The following is a 22,677-nucleotide window of genomic DNA, read 5'->3' on the forward strand; positions in this document are numbered from 1 at the left end:
TCGGAATGGAGTTTATTGACTTGCAATTGAATATCAAACTTGATTTCCTCATATATGCTACGTCGTTAATCCCGCTCACGCGGCAGCTGCCTTCTTTTTCTTCTTGTCATCCACAAACTCAATGTTGTCCTCGGGAATCTCGTTGTACTTCTCAAGGAGGAACTCCTCAACCTCATCGCTCACATCTCCTTGCACCACGATTTCCTCTCCGCCGCTGGGGACCTTGGTAACAGAAGAACCCGTGGCGAACTTCTTGCCTAGATCCTTAGCAACCTACTCAGGTGTTAGTAATTTCTCCCGTAGACCGCCTTGGGGGCGCGATATTTGTTGGGGGGTTTCTCCGCCTTACCTTCTTGAGGTCCAGCCCAAACGCCTCCAGCCCAATGACGGCTGTGACAAACTTCTTCTTGTTGCGCTCAATACGCTTGATGGTGATGACGCTCTTGGCGAGCTTGTCGGCCTGCTTCGCCTCGGCGGCCTCGGCCTTGGCGGCCTTCTTCTCAGCGTCCCTGGCGGCGCGCTTCTGGGCGTCGAGGGAGAGGGATGCGGTGGCTGCTTCGAGGGCCTCTGTACGCAAAGAGGGGATGTCAGCGGGCTGTTGTTGCAGCGACGTGGGGGGAGGAATTGCCGTGTGGCGGACGGACCTTGCGACCAGATCACCGAGTACAACTCCGGGTGGTTCTTCTCTAGCCATTTCTGGCACTTGGTGACGGTTCCGCCATACTCGCAGTACTACTTGGCAGTTCAATCAGCGGCCGGCTCTCGAAGACCCGGGATCAGGGCTCGGTCCGAGGGTTTCTTTGGAGGGCGTACCTCTGGCGGGAGCGTACAGACTGCAGTGCAAACTCGCGGGTTAGACTCGGATCGTTGGGAAGCATGGAGGGGATCTTTTTTCTGTTTCTTCTCATTGGCGTACCTCCGCAGTATATAATATTGCGCCCCTGGGGTTCCGATGGTGCCTCCACGTCTGCCATTTCTGCAGACTACTGATCTTAGGATGTGATATGGTAGGGTTGAAGCTTTCTAGGACGCGTGCACTCGGTTGTCCCAAGGCATGGCGGGGTAAAATCAATCGATGGAGGGGCTGTTGTCCAGCCGCCTCCAGCGCCAGCAACGTCAACACCCGCCCCATTCAACCTGGAGGCTGGAACCCACCCCAGGTACCTAGGTACCTCCTCGAACCTTTCCTGGCGCCTGAAAAGCACTTTGCGAATTATTACCACGATTATGGCAGCAGTTTCTCTACATCCAGGCTGACTTTACACTCTCCAGAGTCGCCAACGACGCGAAACCCTACTAAAGAGAGTGCTATTATCCGTGTATCTTTCGGGTTCGCCGTGGACATCGAGGCTCATCGTACGGAGTACTAATGTACAGCGACCTAGGCCACGGGTTGAGATAGCTTGCTCTAAGTACCAGACCGAGATGTTTCAACATACAAGGCTGACAAGATGCTTGATTGCCCCGCCACCCTGTTCCGCCGGCAGTGTTGGAGTTACGATTGATCTGCTGTGTATTTGTTTCCTAACGGGTTGTCTTGCGAACCGGACTATTGTGCGTTTCTACCTATGGTATGGATATCTACCTACCTAGTAGTCCGACACAGTCCCTAGTAAAAAGGTAGTGCGTTATTGGGAACGAAGCCATCCAGCCTGCCTTGTATGCAAAGTCCCAAGTTTGAGTTTTAACAAAGGGGAGAAAAAGACCTGCAGTATTGGTAGGATTTATTTTCTTGCATACGGTATCACAAAATCCTCTAAAGATTGAACAGCATACAAGGTAGCTGTTGGTTGATGATCACAGAGTCGGTCTCAAGGCACAAGGAATCAGGCAGGTAGGCAACCGGTAGGGAGAACGGAACAAAAAAAGTAGATCTAGGGTCGCGATGAGATAAACTCTCTCAATGTCTCCTTGACCAGTAGAGTATGGCTCAAGTATATTGAAAGGCTAATGATTTCTCGCTTACCTTCAAACCCATCTGGTTCTTTTTCGCGTTCCACATCTAGAGGCTACTATCCCAGAAAATGTGTTATTAACTATGGCAACATGGCACATGCTGCCTAAGGTACCTTTTTTTTTTTTTTTGTTATCCTGGGCTGGCGATGAGATTCTTCCTTGACCGGCTTGGGCCCATTCTTGATATTGTATTATGCTTCACCCCCCTCTAGTGCACTTCCTGTTCTCCTTTTCACTCCTGCATCCCCTCGTCCTTTTCTCCCTATTACTCCTTCCTTTTTCTCTTCCTGCCTGAAGGAGCTTGCGGCTTGTCTAACATACGCTCCTCCCCAGCGGTTTATCGCAAGGATTGACCTTCACGACTATCAAGGCACAACGTTCTGCACTTTAACAAGTCCCCGGTATCATCGCTAGACTTTGCGCCCTAATCGCTGGCTAGAAAACGAACCAAAAGACAGGAGCTGGTCAGCTAGATGATTGCCAGCAGCATATCGAGAGAGAAGGCATCTAGGACCATTACCCGGTGTGGTTAATGCCTCCATGTTCGAAGAAGACACTGTGGACCAGATTGCATAGTAAGGTCCCACTGCTATGGATATTCATCTAGATAGTTCTGACTCATGATCTAGGTCAAGGAAAAATGGAGACTTCACTGACTATGCCTTCGTCTGTGAAGGGCAAAGAATCCCGGTTCATAGGATCATGATCTGCAGCCAATCCTCGGCCTTCTACCCGGCATGCACTGGACAATTTCAGGTTAAAATCTCTCTCTTAGATAAACGATCTTTGATACTAATATGCACCCAGGAGGCGTCTGGAACGTACAATATAGACGATTCCCCCCTTTCAATCGTTCAGCGAATGGTCGACTACCTATATAGAGGCGACTATGTCGAAAGCGCGACAGAGGATCTTCCCGCCCCATCAGTCCATGTAATAGTATTCGCATTGGCAGATAAGTATCTCATCTACAGACTTCAAGAGTTAGCAGCGGAGAATTATTCGAATGCCCTGAAACGAGAACCTGGCGCCTCCCACCTCCTCGACTCAATTCCCAGGGTCTATACATTGACCCCCGACTCAGCAAGAGATCTCCGTGACAGGGCTGTAGTTTTTGCTAGGAAGAGACTTGCAGCGTCTCTAGAATCCCCCGAAACCAAAAAACTCTATGAGAGAGTGACAACCGATATTCCCGAATTCACCAAAGAACTCCTCTCTTCGTTTCTACAGCCGCCTTTACTAGAAAAGAGTAGGTTCAAGCCCAAAGGGAAGCAATAGAGGATCTCTTACGAAGATGACTATTACTGAAATGGTACTTAGTAGGGTAGGAGCGTGAGGCAGAGTGGAGGGGACGGTGAATCGTCTGCTAGGCAGTCGTATTAAGCTGGATTCCAGATGCTTCGTCAATGGCAGTGAGTTCGCCAGGCGCATGGTTTCTATTAGTAGGTATCCAGAAGATTAAAAAGAAGCCACAGGCCTTCTTCACTGACTCTCGCATCGACTATGAAGCCGTAAGTATGGTGGTTCTTTGTGAGTGGCTGCTTTGGCGTCTTCTCTGTTCTAGCACCACCACATTGCTGCCCAGAAGGTGCGTATTTCGGCCTCATTTACAGGCTGTTAGGTATGGTGCTTATCTTTCTGTAAAAGTAGCTTGGCAAACATGAAAGTTGAAGAGTTGTTATAAGTACAGGACAGTGGGTGGTTGCGATATTGTAGGTATGATGCCACACGTATCTCCTAGCCTTCAATTACTGTATGGAGGACGTCGCACGTACGAAGTAGTCATCCCTCCTCCACGCAAATGTTCTGCATTGGGCACAACTCACTTACTACTACTACTTCGAACGTAGTACCCTATTCAGCATCCGTACTACTAGTGGTATTTAGGCGCTGGTGGTGGGTTACTCAGTGCTTCGTACTCTGTAGTCCAACATGCAGGCAATTGGCTACTTCACCCAAGATGGGTTTCATTTGGTAATACTACTCGTAGTACCTATTGCACTGGGGGGAATGGCTGTTGGTTCGTGGTCGGCCATCAACTGTTCATCGGCACTGGGAAAAGGGATCGATTGTCGCGACACCACTGCCGAAGGCCAAGTTAGTACTTAGCTTGCGCGCGGTTGCGCCATTCCGTAGCAGCCGAGGCCTCTTCAGCAGAGGCCATATGGTGTGTGTTCGCCGTTCACGGTGCTATGGTTCCGTCTGCACTCTGGCCTCCCTTGGATGTGAACGAAGGAAGTTGCGACCTTGCCGACTTTGCACAGGTGGTCCCGCGGCACGTAGCCGCCCACCAGCTGCGGGCCGCGCCATTGGCCAGTGTCATGCAGCGCTGCCCAATCAGCTAAACGCCGTGAGCGCTCCTCCCTTGCCGCTCATTTTTAGAAACGCCACCTGGGCTGCTGATTGGCTCGCTGCGTGTCGACTGACCACCACAGCCGAACGAGTTGACGACAAACGTCTTGGCCCAATGGCCAAGTCTCCTCCTCCATCGTTGTCACAACCATCGTCGATGCATGTTGTGTGTGTGCTCTACCTTACTGCACCGATCCCGCCCAAACTGCGGCCAGTTGCCTGCACTCTGCAGCCGCTTTCCGGATGCATGCAAAGCCTTCCCCACCTCCTGACCTCCTCTCGTCGTCCGCCGTGTCTTAACGTGAGCTCATGACAGCCACCAGCGTGCGCTGCAGATGGAGGTCGTAGGCGCCGCCCACCACCCATCAAGAGCAAGGGCTCGAATAAGAGACTTAGTGGTCCCCGGCCAACAGGCCGGCCTCTCCTCCTCCCCTCCCCTCCCCTTCACCTTCTCTTCGAATACTTCCATTTTTCTTGTGCTTTTGTTTGACTTGCGCATAGACGCTTCGTTGACCGAAGCTGCCTGTCGTGCCCTTCCTTCTCTTCGTACGCTCGACGCCGGACGTCGATAAACCACTTACACTATACAATTTTCGCCTGTCTTACTGCGTTGAGAACCAGCCGTCTCTACTGTTACTATTCCGGAAATAGCTGACAGTCGAGGCATCATGGCTGACTCTCTTCGCCTGCCAACTCAGTCTTCGCTGGCTCGAAGACAACCAACGCTTAATCCTATAATAGAAGAGGACAGTGATGATGGTCGGATCCATACCCCCACCATGGGCCACCAAGCGAGGCGTGCGGATACGTCGCATCTGAAAATTGAGGCCTGGCTGTCTCCCATGAGCGACCACTTCCCCACGCCGAGGGGGGTCAACTACCTATCCGCACCCATTCTGCCTTCATCTCCATCTTCCTCGTCCGCCGGCGACAGCTCTCCTACCACCTCCTCGAACCCGTGGAACCGGGTGAGCGTGGGCACCGAAAACACCGAGTTCGAGGACCTTTACGATGTCACGGATGAGGAGGACAACCATCACGGGCCCCTGCGGCGCAGGTCGTCCATCGTGAGAAAATCGGGCGCCAGACTCTCCGGGGCGTCTGCTAAGCAGCCAACTCGGTTGGTCATCCCGGACGTTCGAACCGTCACCGAGGGGCACCGGGCGGCCATGGATGAGTTCAAGAAGATCGCTTCTCCGGTCCCCCTGACCCCGTCGGCCCAGCTACCAATGTCGCCCGCTCAGTTGCAGTTCATGGATAAGCAACAGGCCCAAGATGTTCCGACGAGCTCAGCCCCTCCATCTCTGGATGGAAGTCTATCCTCTGAGCAGCTGGCTGCCATGAGTGCGCCCCCTACTCCCGACATTGGGAACGACGAGAAGAAGCCAACCGAGGACGCCTGGTCCGGAGTTCACCTGCAGCCAGGAGCTTTGGCAACGCTACAGGCGCTCTCTCATGGAGACGACAGCTACACCCCCCATGAGCAGCCGGAGCGAGTTCTCGAAATCAGCCAACCTTCTCCAACACGTCCCACCGAGATGCGTCAGCACTCGCTCCGGGTTGTTACCAACTTTCAACTCCCCTCCACGGCCAGCATGGCATTTTCTCCTAATCCAACCCGCCAGTCGCTCGCCGATCTGACTAACCTGGATATTCCGTCTCCGAGCGACTTCTTTGCTGGTCTCACCCCGCGAACAAGAACCACCTGGCACACGATATCCAGATCACCCGAGGCCATGGCACCACCTACCTCGGCCACCGCTGAGCAGTTCTATCGCTGCCCTTGGAAAATGGACACATCTGTGCCTCCCGTGCCCAGCCTGGACGACTCCGTGGAGAGCTTCTACAGGAACGCAATCCCGTCGTCTGCACCCGTCGAGCAAGTGGTGGAGGTCACCGCCGACGACATCACCGATGACATGCCCACGGCACGCCCGATCTTTGAGCACAAGAACTCGGGATCTTCGAGCGAGATTGCCAAAGCCCCTGCCTCTCCAGAAGCTGAGGATGCCCCTACGGAGATTGTCATCGACTATGACCCCAACTATGCACGCAAGCAGCAGAAGGAGGCCCTGTCAAACCTTGACCGCACCGAACTATGGCTCCTCGCTCAGCGCGCGTACCTCAAGGCTTTCGATGACAAGGAAGATGATGACTGCACACTGGAGACTATAGTCGAAACTCCCGAGGCCGAGTCTCCAAAGAAACTCCCAGCTGAACCCAAGGCACCGACCCAATCCGAGACTAGCCAATCCATGCCACTGAGGAAGAAGAGTGTTCGCTTTTCTGACATGAACTCGGCCATCGCCCAGCCAAAACGTCTTCCTTCCAAGCTCATGCGACAAGAGTCGGCCTACTACCGAGCTTTTCAGGATTACGTCGTCCGATCCCATAGGTTCGACGTGTTTGTTCACCAACTCACTCGCTTCGAAGCGCTCCAGGCCCAGCGAGTGTCGTTACGCGAGAGTCACCGGAACCAGCTCCTCGGCAAGTACCAGCTCAGTGTGGTACCTCAATCTGCCAAAAAGAGACTCAGTACCAACGTCGTCCGCGGAGATGACAAGCTCACCGACGACCCTGACAGGATTCGGAAGGAGAAGGAGCTGGAGGCGGCAAGCCAGATGGCGATGCCAGCGTGGCACGTCGCTGCTATGAGATTCCTCAATGGCGGGCGCCTCACCATCGCACCGGTGGCGAAGCGATTGGCGCGGCTTTCCCACCTCAAGCCACCCAAGGATGGTTTCACTCGTGATCGAGCAAGGGTCCTGGACCTCGGAGGCCAGTCAACCTGTGACTGGGCATGGCATTGCGCCCTGCAATACCCTAACACCAAGGTATACACAGTCACTACCAAAGCTATCCGCCAGCTCTCAAATGCCAATGTTCGAGGGCCCCCCAACCACCGTCAGGTTGCCGTGGAGCGCCTGACGCGTCTCCCCTTTGCGGATAATCATTTCGATCTCGTCTACGCACGGGAGCTCCACAGCATCCTGAAGCTTATTGGGGAGAATGGCGAGGACGAATGGGAAGGGTGCCTCCGAGAGTGCATGCGAGTCCTCAAGCCCGGCGGCTACATTGACTTCTCGCTTCTGGACTCGGAGCTGATGAATGCCGGACCTCTGGGACTCGCAAAGAGCGTCGAGTTTTCCTTCTCGCTCAAGACCCTTGGCTACGACCCGAGCCCCTCCAAGCTCTGGCTCGGCCGCCTTTCCCGTGCCGGCTTCCAAGATATCCGCCGCACGTGGATGTGCCTCCCTGTTGGTGCGAAACGGGACCTGCACCAACTACCAATTCTTCCGTCGAGCAACGGCGCGGCTACCAAAGAGTCTGCCCCCCTGATGGGCAGCACCGCCAACATTGCCAGCGTATGCAGCATCGTGGGCGGATGGAACTGGGAGCGCTGGCTCCTGCGGTGTGAGATGGAGAAGGTTGCCGGTGAGCTGCGGTTGGCCGACACCGTGACGACGGGCGCGGCGATGGAGGAGGCAGGCAAGTGCCTTGAAGGCGTCGCTGCCGTGATGGAGGAGGGACGTAACCGCATGTCTGCGTTCCGGATGCTCAACGGCTACGCTCGGAAGCCGCAAGTAGACGGTCAGACGAGCGAGGTCGGCCGTGCAAACTGAGCGCCGAGCAACAACCGCTGCGTGGGTTTACTGATGGATCTCATTTGTCTGTCCTTTTCGATTTTTCCCCCCTTCTGGTTGCTGTTGTCATCACTCCACTCGGAAGCTACATAGATGCGTTGGTGTGCATAGTAGACGTATACTATTAGTACTATTAGTAGTAGAAGAGAAGGGGAAGAAGGGGCGTTGTGCTGGCCGCGAGGTGGCCTAGGGATGTAGTATATACGAGGTTAGTCCGAGAGGGCTACTACGACGATTTGTATGCATGTGACAGGAGGTAGATAGCAAATACAGGTGTTCAGCTCCCCAAGCACGACATGATGTCCCGCAGATGATTATTGTGAATTGTGGTGGGCAATTGGACTGGAGGAGAAGCAGGAGAAGAGCGGTTGGTGGACGCCTGAAATCTGGGGTAGCGATGGCGAATGGCCGGATGCTGCGAGGGAGAAAAGTGGAGACATCAGAACGAGCTCAGCTGCACGCTGCAACCTCGTTTCTCCATCCAGCTCCAGCCTCCATCCGCCCATCAGCCCATCACCGCGACTTCAACGACCCTAACGGCCAACGTCGCTTTCACCCTCCCCTCCAGCATGTCCAACCCGCAGAACTGGCAGGAAGAGGCCATGCGGCGCCTGCGCCAGATGCAGCAGACCCGCGGCCGCCCCGGTGGCATGGGAGGAGGCCCTCCCCAGATGCCCAAGGGAGCCACTGGCCTCATCGCTGGCGGCCTGATTGTCCTCGGCGGCGTGTACGCCCTGTCCAACTCGCTCTTCAACGTCGACGGTGGTCACCGCGCCATCAAGTACAAGAGGATCAGCGGTGTCAGCAAGGAGATCTACAGCGAAGGTGAGTCTTTGTGTGCCGTGCCCCCGGAGCAGCCGGTTGTGATGCCGCGGGCCGCTGACATGATCTCTCCCCATCACAGGAACGCACATCAACATCCCCTGGTTCGAGACGCCGGTTGTCTACGACGTGCGAGCCAAGCCGCGCAACGTGTCCTCCCTCACCGGAACCAAGGACCTGCAGATGGTCAACATCACCTGCCGTGTCCTCTCACGGCCCAAGGTCGAAGCCCTGCCCCAGATCTACCGCACTCTCGGCACCGACTACGACGAGCGCGTCCTCCCCTCCATTGTCAACGAGGTTCTGAAGAGCGTCGTCGCCCAGTTCAACGCCAGCCAGCTCATCACCCAGCGTGAGATGGTCGCCAAGCTTGTCCGCGAGAACCTCTCTAGGCGTGCTGCCGGCTTTAACATTGCCCTCGACGACGTCTCCCTGACGGTATGTTTGCTCCCCTTGAAGGGGTTTTCCAGGTCTATAGAATTTGAACTAACGCATGCTCGCAGCACCTCGCCTTCTCGCCCGAGTTCACGGCGGCTGTCGAGGCCAAGCAGGTCGCCCAGCAGGAGGCGCAGCGCGCGGCCTTCGTTGTCGACAAGGCGCGGCAGGAGAAGCAGGCCATGGTGGTCAAGGCGCAGGGTGAGGCGCGCTCCGCGGAACTGATTGGCGAGGCTATTAAGAAGAGCAAGGCGTACGTGGAGCTCAAGAAGATTGAGAACGCGCGGGTGATTGCGACGCAGCTCCAGGAGGCGGGCTCCAAGAACAGGCTGATGCTCGACTCGGAGGGTCTGGGGCTAAATGTCTTTGATGACAAGAAATAAGAAGGGAGAGGGAGAGAGAGGAGTGAGGTGGGGTTGTAGGTGATGGGAGAGGGAGGGGATTCGGATCCGGTATCTTTTTCTTTTTTGAAAGGCGGACGGGATGGGACTCTCCACTGTATGTCTAAATGTCTACTCATGCAGACGTGTTTGTATTATAGTTAAAACGCTAGGCAAGGACGGAATCTGTTCTAATCTGCGGTGCAAGCTACGTGGACTGAAGCTGTTGCTCTGACTGATGTTGGATCCGCGCCCGTACTGTGGTATCCCGAGAAGATTCGTGGGTTCAACCACAAAGGCCATCGGAGATAAGAGCATTGGGGCTATTAGAGCAGTAATTTGCTTTTGTATTAGCCATAGCGCCTCGTCTGTAGGTTCACGATTCCAATCACAGAGGCTGCTACTCCGTAGCAAGGCTACTGAAGGGACATGGCGGAGATGGAGGGTGCGAGGTCGCCCTCTGGGGCTGGCTATTTTTCAGGACAAACAATGATTGTGTAGAATCGCAAAGCTCTGCAAGTTTTCTTCATGTTCCATAATATGTAAATGCAGCGAAGCTATCTGCTCACCTGCTGTTGAGTAGAAGAAGCCTAGAAGCCTAGAGCAGCACCGGGATGCTCCACATGATGACGGTCAGCCCCTCCAAGAAGGCTCACAGCACCAACCAACCCCACATGCTCACGCCCATCAGTTGTCCACCTCTGACGCTGCTCCCATCAACCGCATTAATCACCAACTTAAACACCTCCAGCCAACATTTTGCGTCTGTCTCGCGCCATCTCCCGCTAGGCCGATCTCCCTTTGTACCTCAACTCCTTCCTGCCCCCACTAACAAGAAAATCACTGCGCAAAAACTCGCCCAAGATGTTGATCAAGTGCGTGGTCCCATCCTAACCCTCGACGGCCGAACCTGGGAACTGACACTGCGATCGCAGGGTTCGCACGTTGACAGGCAAGGAGATCGAGCTGGACATCGAGTCGGACTACAAGGTACTACCGCCGCCACCTCGCGCGCTCCAGCTCAAAGCCCGAGAAAGCTAACACACCATACGCGCACCAACAGGTTTCGCAGATCAAGGAGAAGGTCGAGGAGAAGGAGGGCATCCCGCCCGTCCAGCAGCGCCTCATCCATGGCGGCAAGCAAATGTGAGCACCCCTACAATTCTCGAGAATAAGGTAGCAGCGCTAACCCCCCGGGCCCAACTGCAGGACCGACGACAAGACGGCCGCCGAGTACAACCTCTCCGCCGGCGACACGCTGCATCTCGTCCTCGCTCTCCGAGGTGGCGCGTGGTGAACTGCTGAGCGGGCGATGGCCTGTGTCGACCGAACGAATTTGAACGAATAAACCTACAAAGTTACTAGAGACCCTGCGGTGCTGGTACCACATAACTACCTATCCTACGGCGTTCTGGGGATCATGAGCGAGCTGGGAGAACTGCTATTAGAGAGATGCCTCGTTACAGTTGCGGAGCTTACGGTGGCGTGCTGGGGCTACCGCCTCCAGTGGCCTTGAGTAAGGTAGATGAACAAGTCCGTCTCCATTTAGACCGGAATGTATTGGTGTCTATCCAACAACTTCTTGTCGGCGTCCCACAACACCGTCATGGTCTTCCACCCATACACAAACAAGCTAGTACATAATGGCAATGTCTCCAGGAGTAACGCCGAGGGAAATTATTCACTTTTACCCTTGAAAACCCAAACTCCGAGCCCTATATCCTCAGAGGCCTAAAATGTCCTGCCTCGCCAACCCAAAATATGAACTCCATTCTCGCCATGCATGCATCCGATGGCAAGCTACATGCTAAGTATAATTTCATTCTCTCAGTTAACGCGTTTCCTGGGCCTCATGAAGATGGCTGGAGCCTTTCTCTTTAGCGGCCGTGGCGGCGGTGATCCCGCTGGAGACTGCGCATCGGGCTCCGCGCTTGGTTCCAGGGACGGCGAGGCCTGTGACCGGGACGATGACACTGGGGCGGCTTTGAGGCCCTCGCGCTCGGGTAATTTGGAGGAAGCCTTCAAAGAAAGATTGTCTGGAGACTTGGAGGGCGATGTCGCCCCGGTCGCAGGGCCTGCTGATAGCCTAGGCTTGGGTGGAAATGACCCTGAGCTCTTCACTGGGCTTGTGCTGGTCCCGGCAGAAGACCCCCTGGCGCTACTCGAGGGCCGCGGGGAAGCGGTAGATGAAGGTCTTGTTTTCAGAAGCGACGCTGCCGCGCTCCTCGCAGCGCTGCCCATGGATCCCTTCGGAGCGGTCTTGGCTGCCGGCCTGAAACTGGGCCTGTGGGAGGGCCGCATTTTTGGTTCTTCAAACAGCGGTTCATCATCGTCTCCCCCTTCCTCCGAGTCAGAGATGAAGGTCGCGCGTTCTTCGTGCTCTCGCACAGCCGAGGGAACTTTGACCGGTGCCTTCGTCTGCGTGTATGATGGTTGGGAGGCCCGCCGACGATCGTCAACCATGGCCTGGGGGGCCTTCTCCATTTTGGCAACTTGGCGCTGCGGTACAGCAATAGACCTAGAGAGACTCCCCTTGATATTGGCGATTTCGTTGGCTTCACGGCGGATTTTGCGCATGACGCCAGCACCAGTCAAGGTCTTTGTGCGACTACCACTCGCATAGTTGAGGACGCTGCTTGAGGTGTCCCGATGGCCGCGCCTTGGGCCGGTGGCACCCTTTCGCGGGAGCAGCTTGCGCTCAACGATCTTGCTCGTATTCCTCTCCCTGTCCTGCTGGATGCCGGCCATGGCGTTCCTGAACTTGAGTTCGCTCTCCTCGACGGACCGGTCATGCTCCCTCTTGTACTTCTCCCAGACCTTGTACCACTTGCTCGGGTCCTGGGGCTTGTAGGCTTTGTTACGGAACTCGAGGGGGAAATCCTTCTCGATGAGCTTGAGCCATATCTCGCCGGTGCGGCCCTCGATCTGGGGAGAGTTGATCTCGATGCGGCGCAGCTGATGGGCATTCTCAACTCTGAGGAGTATGTGTCGTACATTTTCGTAGGGGAGGTAGTCGCCGATACTGTCCAGCTGGCGGATGTGCTTAATGCAGGTCAGGGAGGCCAGATCCAGAAGAGAGCGGACGGGCATGGTGAATACGGATGACGGCGCGAGTCGTGCAATATAGTAATATAGTAATATGGTAATATAGTTCAGAAGGCAAACAGGGGTATCGTCAGGTCGGAGATGCTAGCTGTCCGCCAAATATATGGAGTCGTGGATTGGGCAGCCTTGGGGATTCGAGCAGCTCATGGTCGAGACATAGGGCGGATGTGTTGTCATTCGGGTCGCGTGACGGAGTGAAACGGCGCTTGTATCTGCAAATGGAGACAAGAATAAGGGAAGATGGGGGCTTGCTACATGGGCTCAATTCTCGTCCGGCATGGCGTAGTCGTCCGTGAGGCGGGGTGCAGTGATACAGTGACACAGTAACAGATTGACAACCGACCCCCGTACTGTCAGATTGAGGCTGGAAGCCTGGCAACTCCCTGGCAGCCTCAGTGGCAGCCTGGCAGGCGCTATCGCGCTGAGTCGCTGACGGCATGTTTCTGTTGCTGGTGGAGATGATCCGGACGCACTAGCCGCTCTAGGACTGGCGTGTTCTTTGCCCAATCGATAAATTTAGCGCCTGCAAGGGAAGACCAGCAGCAAGCTGTGCAGTAGGACCTCAACTGTTAGGCATTCCAATCGCAGCTGCCTTGAATAGCGTTTGCTCGCCTTCCTCAACCGCATCGACCTTGTTGTCCTCCACCTAACCTTATCAAGGCCAGCATCCTCCCCCATCCAGGCTGCCGTTTCCACCCTTCATCTACCAGCGCGCCAGACGCACACCCAGTCCGCCTTTCCCGCGCTTTTTCTCGTCGGCCGACGCGGTACTCGACACTTTATTCGCATTCCACCGAGTTACATCATGGCCGACGGTGCACACGTGAAGACAGAGCCGGGGCAATCGCCTGGGCCTGTCGGGACACCTATCGACGAGGAGGATCTCTACGAGGACGCCGGCGACCTCGAATTCTACAGCAAGGCGCCTGCCGACAACAACGAGACGCTTTACCTCGCGCGCGTGCCCAAGTACATGTGGGAGGCATGGATGAAGCTGACGGAGCGATTGGGGGACAATGATGAGGTTCAGATTGGCACGCTGCGGACGTGGAACGAGGCGAAGCCTGACGGCACAGCTATGGTGAGTTGATGCGGTTTCGTTGATCGACTGATGCGATGAGACTGACGTCTAGCTATTGCAGACTAAACTGCGCATGCTGCTTCACAGTGACCAACCTGAGCATCAACAACTGCCTAAGGAGTATGATATAGAGCTCGCCGATGGCAACGTTAAGAACCAGTACATATTCAGCGAGGAGGATCTTCCCGGATTCAAGGCTAAGAACAAGGCGCGCGCTGAAGCCATCGCCGCCGGAATCCCGCCATCGCTTCTGAGGAACAAGGACGGCCGCACAGAGAAGCCTAGCTACGACCGTAGGAGCCGGTATCAACCTTACTTCCGCAAGGCTATTCCCAGTTGGTGGCCCCGCAGCTCTCCCTCACGATGCGCTTGAGATATTGACCATCTTGTTATTTAGAGAAGACAAAGATATTTGGCAAGATCCATTACGATGTACGCGTGGAGCCCAAGGACAAGGAGGAGGAGAACAATCTAGTTGGGCAGCAGCTGTACAATTTGGACCAGGCCAAGACTGGTATCCAGATTATCAGCCGGAACAAGGCTTCCACCATCACCAACCCAGGCACTGCCAGCTCAGCCAGCTGGAGCAGCAACTTTATCGTCAGTCTTCATCCTTCTGTTTATATGTTTGTATACCTGCTGACGGCTCTCCAGAAAAATGCTCCCCCGACGGCTAAGCCCAAGAAGGGAGAGACGATCAAGGCTGCTCGTATCCCCAAGGATCAACTTCTGGATCTTATTTTCGACTGCTTCAGGCAGTATCAGTATTGGCCTATGAAGGCACTCCGGCAGCGGACGCAGCAGCCGGATGCGTACCTGCGGCAGGTGCTTGAGGAGGTTGCGGTGCTCATTAAGAGCGGCAAGTTTGCCAACAACTACTGCTTAAGCGACGCCTACAAGGACAAGCAGGGCGCCGATGCCAAGGAGGCTGCGGCCGAGGCTGAGGACGACGCCGACGACGACGATGAGGAGATGGAGGATGTGCTCCCGGCGGCGTAAGGCAGGAGATGGTATCATTAGGCTTTATAGGATGCATTCTGCGGCGCAAGGTTTCCTGGTGGCTACAAGCAAAAATTGGCGTTCAGGTCCATAGGATGAGACCAGGTCTTTATTTTAGAATGGATGATACCCGGGGCATAGTCCCAGGACGATGAAAGACAAGGAAATTGTGTGACTTGATGCCCTCGAAGAGAAAATGAGGCTAAAATTCCGATACTGTTCACGAGACCGCCCAGGTAGTTGGAATATCGGTTGATGACTTAAAGTGGTAATGTCTCAATATGAGCACCTTGGTATGAGACGCCCCTCATCACGACCGACGTCACTTTCAACCTTTCAACATCATCAAGAGGTCCCACCGAAAAAAATCGAGGCGCCTCCGATCTGGAAGCGAAACCCCTTTCACGATGCGCCTGATTTTTGACTTTGACGGGACCATCACGGAATGCGACACAATCGGAGACCTGGCCAGCGCGGGAGTCGATTTCCAGCGAACCCAGCACGGCCATGACCTGAGCGCTCAGTGGGACCACGTTGTCAAGGCCTACATGGACGACTACCAGCGGTACAAGGACAGCTACCCAGTCAGGGAGGAAGATCGTCACTCGGTCCAGGAGGAGGTCGAGTTCCTCGCGGGCCTGCGGACCGTGGAGAGGAGTTCGCTGGCGAGGGTCGAGGCGTGTGGTGTGTTTTCCGGGCTGCAGGAGACGGACCTTTTCCAGATGGGGGTCGATGCCGTCGAGTCGCGCAAGATTGTCATCAGGGAGGGCTTCAAGGATCTGGTCGAGCTCGCGGAGCAACGGGGCTGGGGGCTGGGGGTCATCTCCGTCAACTGGTCGCGCTCCTTCATCCGGGGCGTGCTGCACCGCTTCAGCATCCCCGTTGTCACCAACGAGATATCCCAGGACGGCGAGGTCCAGGGCCCCAAGTTCTTGGGCCAGCCCATGACCAGCTCGGCGGGCAAGCTGCGGTGTCTAGAGCACGAGTTTGCGGGGGACGGGGATGAAACGCTCTATTTTGGCGACTCGACGACCGATCTGGAGTGTCTCCTGCGGAACGGCATCGTTCTGTCCAACAATGACGGCTCTTCCCTGATTCGCACCCTCCGGCGTTTGGGATTCACCGTATCCCACACGGCTTCCTACGGGACAGGCGACCAGCCAGCAAACTTCTACTGGGCGCGGAACTTTCGGGAAATTCTAGACAGTGGCATCCTGAACAAATGAAGGCCAGGTGAAGGGGTGTCCTGTTTGCACACTCAAACAAGCATTCTCCCTCCCAGAGTACAATGTACAAAGACGACGGGGAGCGGCAGGTGGACGAGTTTGGATGTTTGTCCTCTTTGTGCTCATGCACCGGCCCGCGTTCATATGGCTACAGCCTCCTTGTTTGCGCTCGAGCGTTCTACGAACAGCCATGGACGAGATAAGACGAGAACTATTTATGGATGTCGTCTCAAATTCCCAAACATGTCCCTTCTCGTACAGAAGGATCACGACATTGCTCTCCCTCAGCAGTCACACCCACCTCCCGAAACAGCAACAACAACAACAACAACTACTACTACTACTACTACTACAACAATACCACCATTATCGTCATGTGCACATACTCCCGCACCATATACAACTGCAACCACGTTATCTGGGGCCGGAGAGTCAAGGTCTGCACCATCGCCGAAGACTTCCAGCAGGGGATCCTGCCCCAGGATTGCGCCTTCAGGAAGCCCCATGGCCTCAAATCGACCAAGCTGGCCCGGCGGTGTGACAAGTGCGTCAGGCTGGACGAGCGTCTGTTGGTGGCGCGGAGGAAGCTCAAAGAGTCCCAGGAGGAGTTTGGAAAGAGGTGGATCGAGCCTCGTAGGAAGTCTGAGGAAGAGGGGGGCAGTGATGGGTTGAAAGAGGAGAGAGAGTATGTGGGCGGGGGAGAAGAAGGCTGGATCTATTCCGAGGATGGGGAGATTAGGACTTCCAAAGGCGGTGATGTGTCGCACGCGGCCGAGTCCATACAAGAGGAGATATCATCATCATCCATTCTTGAGGAGGGATCGCAACTCCGGGAAGGCAGTGTTTCCAGGGCACATACCAGAAGCAGTCTCGAAGAATCCCAGAGTACTGATTTCACCTCTGATGCCGGGAGCTTTCTGTCTATAGACGATAGCGAATACTCCCTCACGGGTGACTCCAACGCCTCTCCTTCAGCTAGTTCCACAACCAGTCCCTCCTCCAGCGAGGCGGCCGAGACGAGCCATACCACCCCAGGAAATACACCCAGGATGCTAGAGACCACGGTAAAGACAGAGCCAAAAACAACACCGAAATCCCGACTCGCCTTGCCCGTATCTAGGGCTCCCAAAGTGGAAACAGGCCCCCTACCTCCTCAGGTCCAACAAGTCAACGAAGTAGCCAAATGGCCAGAGACGCCGGCCAAAACAACACCGAGATCTCTGCCAAAGTCTCGCCTAGCTGTACCTGCGCCGAGGACGACACCGCCCCGGAATGTCAAACCCGCCGAAACGAGCTCAAAGCTGCCCAGACCAGGTGCCAATCGCAGGTCGAATCAGTAGATATTCAGGGCTTTATACACTAGTTATTTGTTCTTTTCCCATTGGAGAATCGATATAAGTGGATTTATTATGATGCACAGCAGCGCCTTCCAGGTCAGCAATGAGCCACTATCCATGACGTGAATAGAGCCAAATGCCATATATGAGGTCTACGGGTCCTGTGAATAAGAAGCTTCCAGGTCTCCCCTAATTCTCCCTTGAACCCCCCGTGGCGCGGTCGAGATTGAACGCGGCGCTTATGAGAGCCAGGTGGCTAAAGGCCTGCGGTGTGTTGCCCAGCTGCTCCCCGCTGCGGGCAATCTCCTCGGAGAACATGCAGAGGTGGTTGGAGAAGCTGAGCATGTTCTCAAACAGGTTGATGGCGCGGATCCGGTAGCGGTGCTCGTAGACGCTGGCCCGCGTCATGGCCTCGACGAGCCAAAAGGTGCACATGCTAAAGGCTCCCTCCCGGCCTCCTACTCCTGCTCCAAGAGCGGAGCAACGGTCAGCATTGTCTTTACCTTCTGAGGGGGGCTGGGGTAAAGAGAAGAGAGAGGGCCCTAATTGGGCTTGCCCTTACCATCGTCTGACAGGTTCGTGTCGTAGCGATACACGAGGCCTGTGCTGGTCAAGCCACCCTTCTCAGGGGGCAGAAGGATGCGGTCGAGCGTGTTGGTGAAGCGCGGATCGCACGGAGAGATGAAGAAGACAAGGGGCGCAATGAGGATGGACGAGTCCAGCATGGTGTTGTTCTCGTAGCTCTGCACGAAGCACCCCATTTCGGCGTTGTAGCCCTTCTCCATGATCTCTTCGCACAGGGTGTCCCTCGCCTTGAGCCACTTGTCGCGGTTCGGGCACGGGAACATGCGCTTATCAGACAGGCGAAGGCCCCGATCAAAGGCCACCCAGAGCATGATCTGCGAGTAGGTAAAGCGCTGCTTGTTGTTCCGCACCTCCCATATTGACATGTCGGGCTCTGCTCATCGTTTAGCCCAATTACCACCCATCACCCCTGAAGGGAAGGACACTCACGGCCAAGTATGGTCAAGACATAGTCTGTGCAACAACGGGTTATCAGAATATCGCGAATCCGCAAGGCCTCCTGCGACTCACCTAACATCTCCCGGACAGCCTTCCATACTTCCCAAGGGACCGGCTTCCCATACTTGTTGTACAGATAGATGGCGTCCATCAACTCTCCATAAATGTCGAACTGCTGGTGGAAGGCAGCGCTGTTTCCAATGCGGACAGGGCTGCTTCCCCGGTACCCCTCGAGGTGGTCTAGCGTCTGCTCGGGAATGTCTGTCTCGCCGCGGATGGTGAACATGATGGGCAGTCCACCGTCCGGGAGGCGCGAATGTACAAAGCGTTCCATGATGAAATTCATGTAGGCGTCTGCTTCTGCCTTGAAACCCAGACGGAGCAGAATGTAAATGGTGAAACTCGCGTCTCTGATCCACGAGTATCGATAGTCCCAGTTTCGCACACCGCCAATATCTTCCGGGATAGAGAAGGTTGGGGCGGCAATGATGGCACCAGTAGGCTCTGTATCCAGGTCAGCTATAGCTTCTCGGCCTCTGGAAAGGGGGACTTGCCGTAAGTCATCATCTTCAGAATCATCAGGCTGCGGGAAACGACCTCCCTCCAGCGACCCCGGTACTTGGACTGCGATATAAAGTTGTACCAGAAGCTCTGGGTGTCGTGCTGCTGCGAGTCAAGCACGAGTGTCGTGATGTTCTTGGTGATATGATTCGGGGTGTCATTGCGCAGCACAAAGGACATGGTCTGGCCCTCACAGATCTGGATGCGGGCTACCAGTCCCTCGCCAGGCAACCCGGGCCGCTTCACCTTCTCGAAGGTGATCATAGGATCACACCCGTCGTCGCCCTCTCCGTTCTCAAGGGCAACATCTAGCTGTAGCTTCTCGCCCCTGCTGTGGAAGGTGGCGACTTTGCTCTCTTCCATGTCCGAGTTGCGAGACTCGTTGCAGATAGTGGTCACATGCGGTTCCTTGCCGTATCCAAAGGCCGGGAAAATCTCGACATCTAAGCCTGTCAGATGATGATAGCCCTAGGTCAAGGGGGGGGGGATGCGACGCTCATCCTACCAATTGATAGAGACCCGCGGATGCACTCCACCCTCCTCACCAGCCACTTCTTGAGCTCCTCCTGGACCTTGGTGGCCTCCCGGAAAGCGCCCTGCTTGTATCCTCCCGTCATGACCTTGGCGCTCTTTGGCCGGGGAAAGAAGTCGACAAGGTCCACCACGCCGTCCTCGTGGATGTACCGCGTCTGTAGGATGCATGAGGAAGGCAGATACTGCTGCTTCGTCGTGCACCCTAGTTCATCCGGGGGAGCGATGCTGAAGTATCCGCCGTGGTCCTTGTCCAGGAGCCGGCAGAAGATAGACGGGGAGTCAAAGGTTGGCCTGTGGCATCTGCTCAGAACATCTGCCCACTTGCCGTGCCCATGAGATGAGGCATTGTTTTGTTTGGTAGAGAAGCTCACCAGCACATAAAGTCGACGCTCCCGTCCACGCCAACCAAGGCGCAGGTGTGCATATTGCCAATCATGCCATAGTCCTCAATCGGAAGATAGCCTGCTGCCTGCGACCGCCGAGAGCGGCCTGGGTGTGCCGCTGGACAGTGAGAAGACACCATTGTGTATTTTCGACCGGCCTGTGATGAAAGATGTCGATGGTGATGGATGACGAAAGCAGTCGGAGAAGCGGATGAGGCTTCATCTTCTTCTGGCTTTCAACGTTAGCCCCAAACCTTGCGAGGCCCAACCATCTCAACGTTCAGCCATCAGCCAGGCAGAGCTGGGCAACGTCGAATGAGGAGTCAATGACGAACATATTACAGCACCTCACTCGCACTCAGCCAGGCCTACCTACCCACTAGGCTAGGTAATATCTGACTCTGGGATCTTCTGCCATCATTCCTGCTCCGAGCTCTCGGGGGAGCCATCAGTTCCGCGATATTTCCAGCCACTTGACACTATATATACTTTGACCAGCAGCCGTATCCTCTTGGCACCAGTCCCGTAGCTAAGAACCAGACAGCTCGTGCGTCCTGCACTACTAGTTCGTTGTGGCACTGCTGCGGGTGGGATCATGTGTGAGACAACGTTGTTTGACGATACCATGTGTCATAATGCGCGGCCTGGGAGCTGGAGTTTTCAGAATCGCCAGTAGTACGTATGACAGTACGAATAGAGGAGTTATCTCGATGCCAGGGACGGCTTCTAGACAGCTGTTTGTTCCAGAGAACACTTGTTTGACTCTTGCCATCGAGTCCCATAAGCTCTCCTCAATATCCAACCAGAATCGCCATCACTAAAGATGGGATGCAATAACCCCCATCGTGGCCGAATGTTAAATCGTATCACAGAATGCTAACGCCCTGTCGCTATCGGCCGTTACATGGCTTGCTCCAGTATCAGAGAAGGCTCCCTCTAGGCAGTCTGTCTGGACACCAACTCGCCAGCCGCGGCGCCATCCGCAAGCTGCCCACGCGCTCGCGCTCCAGCGACCTGAAGCTTGAGGACCTGGACATCGGGGCGGGCCCAACAGTCGTTCTCAGAATAGCTGCCTGGTCCCTGCTCTCCACCTACACGCGCCCATCTCCGGACGCCGGTCAGGGCGGGAGCCAGAATTCTCGCTTCTATGGCGTTATGCTGCCCAGGCTCGTGAGACTATTGGCGGTGGTGCTGACATGGTGAGAGAGACTCCCCTGTAGTTGAATCTGTATGAAATGCATATTGCTCCGCCTCATTGACAACCCATGTGTATTCTCCTGCTGAACCCGAGACTGAAAAGAGAGACACAAAAAAAAAGATACACCAGTGAGATCATCTAAGGGACCGCTTCCCACCTGGCGGGCCTGACAAACTCTGGATCGCGCCAAGGCCCGGCGTCCGAGTTCTCGCACCCACCCTCGCAATCGCAGACGCCGCCAAACTCCTTGGGCAGATTCTCTGCGGCCACCTGCTTGAGCAGCTCCGACTGGTAGCCGGAGCCCAGGATATGGATCTTGCTGACAGTGACGGGGTCAAGCCAGCCCTTGACCACGCTCCAGACGGTGGAGAAGCCCCAGGGGGCGTTGATGAGGTAGAGCTTGCCCAAACGCTCCGGGTAGTAGTTCTGGGAGATGACGGTGACCTGGCTGACGTAGCTGTAGACTGAGGGCACCTTGGTCAGGGTGACGCCCTTGAGGTCCATGATACTGCAGCTCGTCTCGACGAGGGAGCCAGCCTTGCGAGAGCAGGCTGGGAGGCGGGGGTCGGAGACGCGCTCATACTCGACCGCCAGGTTCGTGAGCATGCGCTCTGCCGACGTGATCTGGTACATGGCGTTGAGGTCAATGCCACCGAGGGTCTCAATGTACAGAGGACGCCCATCCTAGGATACGGTGCACGATGTAAGCGGATGAGTTGGAAGCACTCGGGAGGGGGAAGGGGGGTTGTAGGTCGAGTCAAACCTTGTCTGTCTTGTGGTAGAACTGCTTGTAGTACTTGGCAACCTCGGGCTTTTCAGGGTAATCCCAGGTTGGGAGCACCTCGTCCAGCTTGGCCTCTTTTCGCCACTTTTCACAGTCGATGAACCTGTTGTCCGGTCAGTAATCCCTTCTATGATCCTTTCTGTGATTCTTTCCCCCGGTGCTCTTCGATGAGACCAGCCATTGCTTTTAGCTGGAAGAGAAGGGGTCGTCCTATGCCTCACATCTGCTCTGCCAGGTTCACGTCGAATTTGCGCGCACGAAGAAATCTCAGCTACACAGCCATCCACAAGTCAGCGCGTGTCCCGCCCCAGGGACAGCACCCGGGTTTTGGTTTCGCCAAGTTGCCATACCAACGTCAGGGTGTCCAGACGCTCCGTGTACCCCTCGGCCTCGAGCATCATCCGCAGCTGGTGGACTTGGGCAATCTGCTGGTCTGTCAAATGCCCAATGTGACCGTCCTGGGGCGTGGCCACCGTGTGGGGGAAGTCATAGTGATCGTACTTGGGGCTCAGATCCATTCTGGCTCCAGCAGCTGAGGGCGATGGCGGGCGAAAATGGCAGTGTCTTTCTGAACCTTGCAGAAGTTGAAATCAGGAGAGCGTTGATATTCCAAGATTGCAAAAGGGACCCCTGTCTTTTTCAGCAGATCCTACGGAGTACGTAGTAGAGGGATCTGGTGGGATGACAAGACCCCTTGTTGCTACATGCACTTGTTACTCCGTACCATGACCATATATGACTCCGCATAGTAATAGCCACGCGAATACGTATGGATGTGCTATATACTCATGCCCGGCTTAGGGCATCTTACACATCTGTACCTTTTCCTGATAGACATCTCAGCGCTTGTTAGATAC

General features: G+C 55.3%; 9 protein-coding genes across 9 annotated transcripts; 5 read left to right on the forward strand and 4 right to left on the reverse strand.

The window, feature by feature from the left end:
• Window positions 1-75: 75 nt before the first annotated feature.
• TMA22 (translation initiation factor SUI1) lies at window positions 76-878 on the reverse strand (the record flags this gene model as incomplete). The annotated part of the gene is made up of 4 exons (XM_083189976.1): window positions 76-273; window positions 350-567; window positions 645-732; window positions 831-878. 4 exons carry the CDS (start codon window positions 876-878, stop codon window positions 76-78), a joined length of 552 nt encoding a protein of 183 aa, XP_083053835.1.
• A 4,209-nt stretch (window positions 879-5,087) lies between these two features.
• On the forward strand, window positions 5,088-7,931 carry ACO1O0_000478 (class I SAM-dependent methyltransferase; the record flags this gene model as incomplete). The annotated part of the gene is made up of 1 exon (XM_083189977.1): window positions 5,088-7,931. The coding sequence occupies one exon, from the start codon at window positions 5,088-5,090 to the stop codon at window positions 7,929-7,931; it is 2,844 nt and encodes a 947-aa protein (XP_083053836.1).
• Window positions 7,932-8,521: 590 nt separating this feature from the next.
• Window positions 8,522-9,592, forward strand: PHB2 (prohibitin subunit PHB2; the record flags this gene model as incomplete). Its single annotated transcript, XM_083189978.1, has 3 exons — window positions 8,522-8,777; window positions 8,857-9,212; window positions 9,278-9,592. The coding sequence occupies 3 exons, from the start codon at window positions 8,522-8,524 to the stop codon at window positions 9,590-9,592; spliced, it is 927 nt and encodes a 308-aa protein (XP_083053837.1).
• A 1,824-nt stretch (window positions 9,593-11,416) lies between these two features.
• ACO1O0_000480 (RNA polymerase II transcription factor SIII subunit A-domain-containing protein) lies at window positions 11,417-12,679 on the reverse strand (the record flags this gene model as incomplete). Its single annotated transcript, XM_083189979.1, has 1 exon — window positions 11,417-12,679. The coding sequence occupies one exon, from the start codon at window positions 12,677-12,679 to the stop codon at window positions 11,417-11,419; it is 1,263 nt and encodes a 420-aa protein (XP_083053838.1).
• Window positions 12,680-13,499: 820 nt separating this feature from the next.
• Window positions 13,500-14,774, forward strand: ACO1O0_000481 (transcription factor IIF subunit TFG2; the record flags this gene model as incomplete). The annotated part of the gene is made up of 3 exons (XM_083189980.1): window positions 13,500-13,775; window positions 13,837-14,110; window positions 14,173-14,774. 3 exons carry the CDS (start codon window positions 13,500-13,502, stop codon window positions 14,772-14,774), a joined length of 1,152 nt encoding a protein of 383 aa, XP_083053839.1.
• Window positions 14,775-15,181: 407 nt separating this feature from the next.
• Window positions 15,182-16,000, forward strand: ACO1O0_000482 (HAD-like domain-containing protein; the record flags this gene model as incomplete). Its single annotated transcript, XM_083189981.1, has 1 exon — window positions 15,182-16,000. The coding sequence occupies one exon, from the start codon at window positions 15,182-15,184 to the stop codon at window positions 15,998-16,000; it is 819 nt and encodes a 272-aa protein (XP_083053840.1).
• Window positions 16,001-16,243: 243 nt separating this feature from the next.
• ACO1O0_000483 (uncharacterized protein) lies at window positions 16,244-17,179 on the forward strand (the record flags this gene model as incomplete). Its single annotated transcript, XM_083189982.1, has 3 exons — window positions 16,244-16,290; window positions 16,314-17,064; window positions 17,141-17,179. The coding sequence occupies 3 exons, from the start codon at window positions 16,244-16,246 to the stop codon at window positions 17,177-17,179; spliced, it is 837 nt and encodes a 278-aa protein (XP_083053841.1).
• A 347-nt stretch (window positions 17,180-17,526) lies between these two features.
• Window positions 17,527-19,978, reverse strand: ACO1O0_000484 (Six-hairpin glycosidase-like protein; the record flags this gene model as incomplete). The annotated part of the gene is made up of 6 exons (XM_083189983.1): window positions 17,527-17,843; window positions 17,900-18,295; window positions 18,433-18,864; window positions 18,972-19,364; window positions 19,427-19,746; window positions 19,827-19,978. The coding sequence occupies 6 exons, from the start codon at window positions 19,976-19,978 to the stop codon at window positions 17,527-17,529; spliced, it is 2,010 nt and encodes a 669-aa protein (XP_083053842.1).
• Window positions 19,979-21,174: 1,196 nt separating this feature from the next.
• Window positions 21,175-22,338, reverse strand: SEC14_1 (SEC14 family lipid-binding protein; the record flags this gene model as incomplete). Its single annotated transcript, XM_083189984.1, has 3 exons — window positions 21,175-21,720; window positions 21,800-21,923; window positions 22,175-22,338. The coding sequence occupies 3 exons, from the start codon at window positions 22,336-22,338 to the stop codon at window positions 21,175-21,177; spliced, it is 834 nt and encodes a 277-aa protein (XP_083053843.1).
• Window positions 22,339-22,677: the final 339 nt, after the last annotated feature.

The sequence above is a fragment of the Amphichorda felina genome (assembly GCF_050947745.1).
Source record: "Amphichorda felina strain 45539 chromosome Unknown scaffold_1, whole genome shotgun sequence".
Lineage (NCBI taxonomy): Eukaryota > Fungi > Ascomycota > Sordariomycetes > Hypocreales > Bionectriaceae > Amphichorda > Amphichorda felina.